At 51.3% G+C, this 11,388-nt stretch overlaps 1 protein-coding gene across 1 annotated transcript; it reads right to left on the bottom strand.

Moving 5' to 3' along the window:
• Positions 1-6,150: 6,150 nt before the first annotated feature.
• LOC119275200 (cell division cycle-associated protein 7-like) lies at positions 6,151-10,654 on the bottom strand. Its single transcript, XM_037556002.1, has 5 exons — positions 10,183-10,654; positions 9,267-9,503; positions 8,852-8,935; positions 8,228-8,357; positions 6,151-7,064 (listed from the first exon to the last, which is right to left on the bottom strand). The coding sequence occupies exons 1-5, from the start codon at positions 10,554-10,556 to the stop codon at positions 6,480-6,482; spliced, it is 1,410 nt and encodes a 469-aa protein (XP_037411899.1). The 5' UTR covers positions 10,557-10,654; the 3' UTR covers positions 6,151-6,479.
• Between the last annotated feature and the right edge of the window lie 734 nt (positions 10,655-11,388).

The raw sequence follows: 11,388 nt of genomic DNA on the forward strand, positions 1-11,388 counted from the left end.
TTGACTTGCATGAGGAGCGCCCACTCTTGGTAATTGGTGCGGGTGAGCATCAGCGACGACCCCGACTCCTCGCGCACGACGCGCTCCACCACGCGGATCTCGCCGCTGCCGCTGCCAGTGAGGCGCGCGACCGGCGCCTTGGACGAAGGCGTCTGCGATGGTGACCTAGCGCCGCCCTTGTTCTTCCCGTCTGACTCGTCGCCCGACATCGCTGCCGCGGATCAAACACCGCCGGCCACCGGAGGATCGCACACCGCCGGACTCTGATGCCAATTGTCGTTGCCGGATCGAGCGTGAGTGGGAGAGGAGGAAGAACTTGCGAGCGAGAGAGAGATTTGCGCTGCCTAACTTCGCAGCTTTTTCTGCGTTCCTTCCTCTTTTTGTTATTCTGTTACAGAGGCCACCCCCAGCTAGCTACCTCCCGGCGGGATCGCCATGATTCGTGATGGCCGCGCCATCCCACGACCACATCACACAGCGACCAAGTCCCACCAGGAGTAAAGCTAGGGTGAAAAAGAAAAACAAAGAGAAAACGTGAGGGTCGTGCGTAGTGCACACCACTCCTACTTCTACGTGCATGCACCGGCTACATCACCCAAGCACAAACACACATTATTCAGCAGAAACTAAACTACGACCTGAACCTGACAGCTACCCAACTAGCTTAGTCTAACACTTCCTTTGGCTGTCAGCATCACGATCGCGGTCGCCCAGGCCGCCAGCCCCCTGGAGATCAGCTGTGTAGTCCCGGGAGTAGCGAGCTGCCATCTCGCGGCACTAGCATCCTGCCTGCCACCGGCACTAGCATCCTGCCTGCCACCGGCACATGCGGGGTCGGCCCGACCACTCCTCGGCGCTCACTATCGACGGGTGGGCCGCGCCGCCACACCTCCCCATCTGCGGACGCCGCTGCCCGTAACAACGAGGCCAGCATCATGGATGGCCACGGAGCAGCCGAGAGGAACCAATGGCAGTGTCCGAGTACGCGAGAGGTATGCCTCAAGCCAATGGTTATGTAGGGGCTGTTTGGATTGTGACTATCTTTGCCATATATTGCCACATGATTTTTGCCACACTTGCCTTAGTTGAGTTGCTTAAATTATTAGCCACACTTTGACTTGCCTAAGGGAATCTTGCCATACTTTTTGTGTCTATGACATGTGGGGTTCACTGCTCATAAAATAATCCTTGCCTTAGGTGTGGCTAGAACCAAACACCTACCTAACTTGGTCAAACTTGCCTAAGGTTAGGCGTGGCAAAGTGTGGCTGGAAACCAAACAGCCCCTTAGTTTGCAGAAAGTACATGCAGGTCCTATGGGCGCTCCAGGCCAGGCAAACCTGCTACTAGACTGTAACTGAAGGCGCTCATAGTGGTGGTAGCACAAAGAATAAGATTGCATTAATAACTGAAAAATATGAAAACAAGTCAAATAAGGGAAACCTTTATAATCGGCGGACCGGCGGAACTTTGGGCCGGTCTCACGTTGCTCGCACCCAAGCTGCGTTACTGTAGCCTGTCGCGCCACTTTTTCTTTGGCTTAGTCAAACCTTATCTTCTCTCCCGTGATCTTGACCACTCCTTTCCCTGTTCTTTCTCCTATCTCAACGTCTTCTTCCACTAATGTTGCTGCAGACGCATACTCCTCCCCCAACCACGTGAGAGCTGAATCCATAATTTGCTACTGCAGCCGACCATTGTGTTGGTGGCCATCTTCCATCCCTCACGCAACGAAAATACTAGACAGACGACACTCCATGCACGATGCATGCACGATTTACAATCAGATGGATGTGAAGCACTTTATTCCCTGATTCAATGGCTGGATGTGGAGCGTCGTTCATGCATCGTCCAAAAACGTCGTGTGTATAGCAGCTCTCCTCACGCAATCTACCCCATGCGCGGCCGCCCGTTGTTTCGGGCCTCACGAGTTTGCGGCAGCCGCGCACCACGCCGGAGCTGCCGCTGTCTTGGCTACCAACTGCACACCCGGAGCTGCCGCTGTCTTGGCTACCAACTGCACACCCGGAGCTGGAACCTGCATCATGGCGTGCTGAAACCATCAGCGTGTGGAGCTGGGACCGGTGTCCCCCGATGCTACAAGCCTACAATAATCTGTGCGTGGAGCTGGGCTGGGCACCGTCAGATACTGAACCGTGGGGGCGCGGAGCTCGGAAACCGCAGTCAGGAAAAGCTGGAAGCGGCGAACCGAGGTGTTGCAACTGGGCCGGGACATGGAGACACGCGGACGTGATGCTGTAACCGGCATGCCGCAAGTTGCAACCGCAGTCCGTTAGATGCTGGAACCAGCATGGCGGCGAGTGGAACCGGCGAGCCTATTTGCTGCAACGACCGCAGGCTGCTGGGACCAGCAAGGCGAAGAGCTCGAACCGGCGTCCAATTTTGCTTGGATCGGCAACCAAGTTTGCTGGAATGGGTGCCTTGGATTGCTGCGTCTTTGCTGGAATGGGAGCCTTGGACTGCTGCGTCATCCGCCGCACAGGGGAGCTACCAAGTTGGCGAGCTGGAACCGGCGCACGATAAATTTGTTACATGGATTTTCATGGCGAAGCTGCAACCGTGACGGCGGTGACAATGTTTTGCTATATCCATCACCGGATTTTGCTGCGACCGGGGAGATTTTTTGCTACATTGATTTCATGGTGAAGCTACAACCGCGAGGGCGGTAACAATGTTTTGCTACATCCATCGCCGGATTTTGCTACGACCGGTGAGATTTTTTGCTACATCAATCGCCAGATTTTGCTACGACCGGCGAGATTTTTTTGCTACATTGATTTCATGGTGAAGCTGTAACCGTGATGGCGGTGACGAAGTTTTGCTACATCCATTGTCGGATTTTGCTACGACCGGCAAGGAATTTTGCTACAATTGGCATTTGTGGCTGGCGGCGGCCACAACCACGAATCAGGGAAGATGCAACCACGACCGCGTCGCATTTTTGCTACCACCATGTCTCCTTTTGCCACAACCAGAATCGCTTTTTGCTACACCCGGCTGTCAGCGATGCGGAACCGGCAGTGCGAGGAGCTGCGAAAAGCGGACGAGGATGCTACAACCGGCTGCCGGTGATGCTGGAATCGGCAATGCGAAGAGTTGCGAGCGGAAGACACGGATGCTACAACCGTCTGGGCGTGAAGCTACAACCCCTAGCGTTCTTTTGCTGGAAGCGGCCACCGGCGATGCTACAACCTTCATCGACGGATGCTAAAACCGTCAACGGCGGGAGCTACATGCAGCGATGGTGAGATGAAAACTCATGACCATAGAGTCGATTTTCCGGGACGGGGGACGGTGGTGGTGGCGCAGCTGCAACGTTGGCTGGTGGTGGAGATGCGAAGGTGTGCCCCCATGCTGGTCACGACAACGGCGACCTCGCACACGACGACGGCGACTTGTTGCGGCACGGCGGCGCGAGAAACCGATGGCAAGCGCGGGTTAGTGAGCCAACGAGCTCGAGCGGTGTTGTTCTGGGTTGCGACCCTCCAATAATAGAACTGTTGTTTGGACCTGGAGTCCTTAGCCGAGACGTGTACGCGAGACATAGAGAAGAAAGTATGAAGACCTCCACAATAGTCAGCGGGGTGAGTGGCCATGGCGGTGCTGCTAGCTTGGCAGTGGCCATTGAAGTGGCAAACCAGCAGGAGCTTGCTGCGATGGGGGACACAAGCTGCATCAGCAGCGAGGTCGGGCGAGGACGCAGCGTGAGGTAAGCTTCGACACGAAGGATTATGAGGATCGAGAGTACGCAGGATTCTGATGATATGAGGTGCATGCAATGAGGATAACGAGTGGACGAAAGAAAAGATCCTCATCTAACGGCTGCATGCAAGACCATCCAACGACCCATGATGGACCGGCCCAACGCTCCGCCGGTCGACCGGCGCAGATCATTGGCCGTCAAATAAGGTGGTTTGAGCTAGCATGACATGGACGGCTGGAAGCACATGTGTTGGCTGTTTGGGTCTATGCCCAGTTCTCCACATGGCATGCTATCTACCTACCTTCTTCGTTATGATCTATCTAATTTGTACGTAAAACTCTACACGCTGAAAGTACCACTATGTCAGCGATGGTTTCTTTAATACCTATATTATATTCTCTAGAACATGCCAATTTTGAAAAATAAATTAGAGCATCTATGTTTCTTTAAACACAAATGTGTATGGATTATATAATCGATATTCTTTTGTTACTGCTGAACGAAGGAACTAAGAAGAGCAAATTAAGCATTTTGCTTCAGTTAGTGAACAATTTCCGAATTGGGTGATAATTCTTACTTTCAGTTTTTCTGAGCGCACAACATCCATCTTATTTGTATGTGACACTCCTCTTAGTGCCACACCTTGTTTTCTGCAAACAATATTTTTCTGAAATTACAATTTTATTTATGATGCATGATTTCCCCCATTTTGCTATTGTTTAGAAAATGGTATTTGTTTTTCTAAATTTCCTTTTACACTTAGAATATGTTGAATCCATAGAGTAATGCATGCTTTGATCCAGTAGTGCCACCAACATCGTTTACACTAACAAATAGGCCACCCCAAACACGCACGAAATAATGTGCTTTTGCCCTGCAACTACTTCCTTATTATTTTTCCCGTTGCTGGTTCACATTTAGTTCAAAAGTGTGCGCTTTAGTGTTGTTCAATTTTCTTGCACGTTAGATTGGAAATAAGTAGAATGATGTACGTCAGAAATAAATGTATGACATTTAGTCTTATTAAGAAAGTGTCAACATGTACTTCCTGATATCTAAGGTGCACCACGCATGCTGACAATAAATGTATCCTTTTCAGTTTGCTTCTATGCATTAGTTTTCTTTTTGACAATACAGCCTTAACACCGCAGTTCTGTTACTTCGATTTGAAATTCAGTGCATATAAGAAAAACACCATGTATCGACATGGCGCGGCCTGCCGCCGCGCGGGTATGCTAGTATATAGCTATGAGGTAAATATAAACTAAACATATGTACAAAATAACATAACAGATGTATTTTGCATTGACTTCGAATTATTGCACACAGCGAACAAAGTAGAATAACGAATGCACACACTTTGCATTGTTGCTAGCATTTAACTAGTGAATAGTAAAAAGGTATCAGATAACTAGTCCGGGGAGGTGAAAGATGGCTAGCAGCGACTGCGGCGACCCGCGGAGCGACGCCCCCGACGCGCCTCCCCCTGCGCCGCCTTCGCCTTCTTCACCCCCGTCCCTGGCCGTCGACGGTCTCGCCGGCGCTTCCCCTCTGGCCCCTGCGCCCCCCGGCCGCGTCGGTCTGCCACGACCGTGTCCCCCTGCCCGCGCCGGATTGCCTTCCGCTGCCCCGTGCCGCCGACGGCCTTACTCCCAGGGGTGGGAGTTCGACTGCTCGCGCGCGGGCTCGGCACCTCCGCCGGCTGCCGAGTTCGCCTCGGGTGGCCGCAGAGCAAGACGGCGCCTTGCGGGCTGTGGGTGGCCATCGCCGCCGGCGCCCCGCTGGGTGGGGGGTCGCTGGGCGGGCTGAGCTTGGCCCCGCCCGCGCGTCGTGGAAACTCCCCGGCTCCCTCGCTCCGGCGAGCCCGGCCGCTCCGCTGCCTTTGGGGCTTGCTGGCTCCCCGGTGATCTCCCGCCGTTCACCTTTCCGGCCGTTCATCGCGTTTTTCGGAACCTCCAAGATGTGCTGCTCCCCCGTGCCCATGCCCGCTGGGTGGGGGGTCGCTGGGCGGGCTGAGCTTGGCCCCGCCCGCGCGTCGTGGAAACTCCCCGGCTTCCTCGCTCCGGCGAGCCCGGCCGCTCCGCTGCCTTTGGGGCTTGCTGGCTCCCCGGTGATCTCCCGCCGTTCACCTTTCCGGCCGTTCATCGCGTTTTTCGGAACCTCCAAGATGTGCTGCTCCCCCGTGCCCAGTCACTTTGGCCCGCGGTGCCCTCCTCGCCGGAGGCGGCTGGAGAAACCCTAGCGGGGCGCTCGGTTTCTTCTCCTGGGCTGGCAGGACAAATAAAGACAGTATTTGTGATCGTGGAGGCAGGCAGTTCTTGATGCAGCGAGATCGAATATATTATGATGAAAACACAAGAGAACAAGAGGTATTTTGGCATGCGAGATTCAGAGGAAAGATCTTTATATGATGAAAACACAAGAGACCAGACATTTTAAGAGATATATAAAAATCAAACTACACAGGGCACACGATGAACACAACATAAATAGCTAATCACAACACGCATGAACAGAAACACTAGGTTGATAGGCCAACACGATAAACCAGAGCGTCAAGGTCACAACAAAATGGAGGGGTCATACACAGCAAGTCCACACACCACACCAGCCACGTCCATCATTGCTTCCCGCAATTACCTACAGCAACTAAACGACGACGACTAACGAACCAAAACACACCACAAACCAGAATCATGCCAGTGACAGATAATCGCCCACGCAAAAGGAGTCGTCGACCCTCATAAGATCAAGTGCTCATGACTTGGGAGCAGACCGGGAGCGCAGCCTGCTCGCGACGCAGTCGGGGCTTCTTGCTTCGACCCACTTCCTCTTCTTCTTCGGCTCCGGCTTGGATGGAGTGACGCAGCCGACATCCTGGTGACATTCCAGAGAATCAAATGTCACCCCGGACTCGCTCCTGCCATCATCCTTGCAGACCACATCAGCAGTGATCTTCTTCCTTGGGGCCTTGGCTTCATCCTTGACAGCTGCTGCCTTCTTCTTCTTCATGTTTCCTTCCTTCTGCTCAACTTCACCAGCATCATTCACCGCGTTGCTGCTCAGATCAGCAGTGATCTTCTTCCTCTGGGCCTTGGCTTCATCCTTGACAGCTGCCTTCTTCTTCATGTTTCCTTCCTTCTGCTCAACTTCACCAGCATCATTCATAGCGTTGCTGCTCAGATCAGCATCCTGCTTGGCAACTGGTGCGTGCTCAGAGACCTCATCGGCAGATGGCAGCTCGTTTGAGGAGTCAGCTGAGCTTGAATCTCCTGAGTTTGCTCCTGCCTTATTTGTTGCAATGAGATAGTGTGCCACGGATTTGTACCCAAGCCTGACAACCTGCATGACAGAAAAAAACACCTGCTTGCTTAGCACTGTTCGAGCAATTAGCAGCAACAAAAAATATAACCCCAGTAAATGATTGTGACTTTGGCTCTATTATGTTTCTTCCAACTTTGGTCATTTAAAAGTAGAAAGAAGTCCATATAACCCCCTGAACTGTCAGGAATCGGCCACTTAACCCCCTGAACTACAAAACCAGGTATTTAACCCCCTCATGTTTCTAAAACCAGACACATAACCCCCTCACCCTGCTATAAGCGGTTTCAACACGTTGTTTCTCCGCTATTTCAACTAATGCTTCTTTCTCTGTATGGTTCAAGGCGGTGTTGCAGAAAGCAAGAAACATGGGGATAGATAGGAACCGGGACAAAGGTGTATGCAGCGTCTTTGATGTGGTAGCCTCGCGGAGCTTGCCGATCTCAGACAGAAGTAGTGTGACGCGTCGTACAGTTCGTCATCTGGGATGTGTTGACTTGACATGAGAACACTCCTTCGTCACCGTCGCCGTCTATAGCTGTTCGACTTCAGGCATCTCTGACTCCGACTAAGCTGTTCCCCAGGAACGACGACGGGTGCATCACACGGGAGGAGGTGGAAGACTCTCCGTGCAAAGCTAATAAGCATCCCTGTGCCATGGACTGCCCATTCGTCATGGAAACGCGTGCTCAGGAGCATATAGGATTGGAGATGAGATCGGACGAGTCGCACGCATGAGCTGAGGAAGAAGCGATCGCACGAGAGCGCCATGAACTCTGGTGCGGAGGCGCGCGCGTCGCCAAGATGTGAGTGCCGCCGACAGAGAGCTTCAGCGATGACATGGATAGTGGCTGCATCCACAGGAGGGCCACCCTGCTGTAAGTCAGCGGCGACGGAGCGCGGGGCACCGCAGGTGGGAAGACATCATTTTTCTTTGACTATTATATATTGCCACGTAAGCAATACCACCTATAGAAACCACCTAACATAGACTTAGGGGGGGTTTTGTCTGGTTTTGCAAAGATTAGGGGGTTAAACACCCGGTTTTGTAGTTCAGGGGATTAAGCAGTCGATTCCTGAAATTTCGGGGGGTTATATGGACTATCCCCTTTAAAAGTACAACTAACAGTCATGGAAACACAATCTCATTCCATTCTGAAAGCATATATGCTGTAGTATATTACCTTCCGGTACGCATTGCCAGTAGGGAACCATCCTCTCTTAGTTCTGCAGATGCTGCAATTGCAAATGCCACGGCAAACTGGACATGTCCAATTAGGATTGCTCTTAGCTTCCAGCACATTCTCACCATACCTGCATTAGTTATAAAATGTCAGTCCAATGAAAAATACACAGCCATCGGCTAATCTTTCTGTTACAACATTGCAGTAACAAAATGGAGGTGAAATCTCACTATCAATTTGGAACCAGTGAGAATTTAGGGGGATATAATGAATTCAAGATCAAAATTCCCCCAGCCCTCCGTGTTTTGATCCCACAAGCTTTCCAAATAATCAGAACTAGGACCTCAGATGGCATAACTTGGACACTATAAATCATATATGTTTCATAAACTGCAAGTCAGAATGTTTCCATTTTTCTGTTCATCTACCTTGAATACTGTCAACCTTTATGATGCAGATAAAACCCTATTACAAAACATTAATGTATGCATAATCATATATTACCAGACAGATTGGTAACAAATATTTCACAGAAGCGCGCCTGCTCACAGTAAATTAACGTAAAATTGTATGTTTCATTTCCCCTAGAATGTTCAAAATTCAATTTTTTGAAAAAGAACTCACCTCATGTACAAACAATCTCCACAGAACTGCCCTTGGACAATCTGGCAATTACAGCATCTTGTATGATGACCCAGAGTTTTCTGGCTGTATCATGGAAGGATAATGCTTGTGTCAGGGTTGAGAAAAGATGACAAACAAAAACAAAGTTATCATCATGCATCCTCAAGAAAACTTCTAAATCTTCTGTTACACCACAAGGTGCAACTGCATTCCAACAGCATGTCTTGTTACTTTTTACATTCTCTTTACACTAAGAATATCAGACCCTTTTTACCACACACTAAGTGTTATATGTTCATCCTAATGCTGCTATTTATGCTGTAAGTTCAGCACACTGCATACATGAGAACGGCCTAGCAAAGGAAGGTGTAGAAAAGTTGCGACGATCCCAGACAGTTCTTGGGGGGAAACTTACCGGCACTGATGACAGGTTTGGCCCCTCACTTGATCATAGATGCGCTTACCGTCCTTGCCACAACCGTCCACAAAGAGAGTCCAGGGTGTGCCACATGTACCTAAAAGCTTCTCATGCTCTTCAGTGTAGACTTCTTCCTTGCACCCTTCCTCAATAGAGAAAGGCCTTCCACCATCAAGACCCTTCTCCTTCTTTTCACAAATTTCAACATATCTAACTGGCTCCACGCTCTTCAACCTAAATTGAAAATGATCGCAAAAGAGGAAGATTCACATTAATGTTGAGGATTGAAGGAAATGAATATAAAAAATTATCAACCAACTACCTTGAACTCAATCAACACAAGTACAAGAATTCTTCTGTAGTATTGCCTAATCTAGACCGTCAGATCAAAAAAGTAAACGCCCCTAAAATAACTTGACGTACTGTAAACGGAATCTATGTAAATTGTCTTCATGTACACAAGAAAGGGACGCTACTGAATCTGAACTTGTGGCATGAACTGGACTGTAAATATCCCATGAGAAATCAACCTATTTCGGGAAACTAAGATTCGAGATGCCAATTTTAGAGGGTAAGCATTTAAATACTACCAAAAGTAGTAGTCAGAATGAAACAAACGGCCGGGAAGGGGAATATATGGAAGTAATCAATGCCGGATTTGACGTTATACTAGCAAATTTTACAACATGAAAAAAGGGCATATTCGTACTGCAAAAGGGGAACGAAATTAGCATGTTCATACTTGATAATAGACGCACAAGAATAATAAGCTGCGCAAGAAGAAGAGCATTTGCAGTGGGATGAAAATGGTGAACACAAGAACAATAAGCTGCACAAGAAGTCGGTGGATTCCTCCCATAAACCGAACAGGAGAAGCTACATGCCAAGAAGATTAGATTCGCCGCAAACGAACCTGAGGGACCGGCGCGCCGGCATCGGGGAGGCGGTCCTGATCCTGGGAGCGGCGGCGTCGGGGGAGCCCGGCGTCTCCGGCCTCCGTCGCCAGCGGCCGCGACCGGTGCCGGTGCCGGCGGGGGTGGCGGACTGGTTGAAGCGGGTGGCGAGGTCGACGAGGCCGAGCTTCTGCATCCGCTCCATGTTCTCCTTGATCCTCGCCTCCCGCTCCCTCTCGTAGCCTTCCGCCGCGGCCGTCAGCGGGGACACGGGCGACGGGGTCCTCGGCGCCTCGACCTCGGCCGCCAGCGGGGCCTTGGGGGGCCGGCCGCGGCGCTTCGCCTGTGCTGCCGGGGAGGCCTCCGCGCTGGCGATGGGCTGGGTGGCGGCCATGGCTTCTTTCGGCGGCGGCGGCGGCCGGGGCTTCTCTTTCTCCGAGGTGGTGCGGCGGCGAGGATTTGGGGGGAAGGGGAGGAAGCCGGGAAACCCCAACGGTTAGATTGAGGTTTTGCCAGTGCGTGCGTGGTGGGGTCATATATAGCGCGACCGCCCGGTTTACCCCGCCGCGTGCTGCGGTGACCGTTGGGAACCTGCTACCGACACTGGCAGGTGGGGCCATGCCTCGCGGAGCCGTGGGCCGCCACCGGTCAGTGAGCGGAACTGTGCACGTTCGCGGCGCTCGTAGAGAGTGGGTTCACGAGACGCACCGAAGCCTAGGTTGTGGCGCTTCGGGCCGTTCGCTGGTGGGGGTCGGGTCGTGTGTACCCGGCGGTATGGGCTGAGTGCGTGCCGAGTGAAGCGGCGCAGCCTCAATACTTTTTTATTTTGTTATTACTGATTGAGTAGCCTTTTTTTATTTTACATTTGATTTTAATTGGACTTTGTTAGTATTTTACATTTGATTGGAATTTCTAGTTTCAGAGTCGTGGACCTGATGACGAGATTCAGAGTTGGAGATCCTCCGGAGCTACGTTTTTTTCATAGTCTTGTGGGGAGTTTGCTTTCTTCTTTTCTTATTAGGAGCTGTGGTGTAATCGGTAGCTTCCTTTCCGTGGCTTTCGGAAAATCAGGATTGCGTCCAGGTTTTTCTCGTCACATTACTTTTGTCCGGTTTTTTTTCACTGGGTTTTTTCGTCCCCCTCCGCTACCCCAACCCACGCACGCAGCCCAAATAAGGAAAACGTTTCACGACGAAGCACCGGCCGAAGCTTCGATCGGTCGCATC

This window comes from Triticum dicoccoides, chromosome 3B, assembly GCF_002162155.2.
Source record: "Triticum dicoccoides isolate Atlit2015 ecotype Zavitan chromosome 3B, WEW_v2.0, whole genome shotgun sequence".
In the NCBI taxonomy this organism is placed as follows: domain Eukaryota; kingdom Viridiplantae; phylum Streptophyta; class Magnoliopsida; order Poales; family Poaceae; genus Triticum; species Triticum dicoccoides.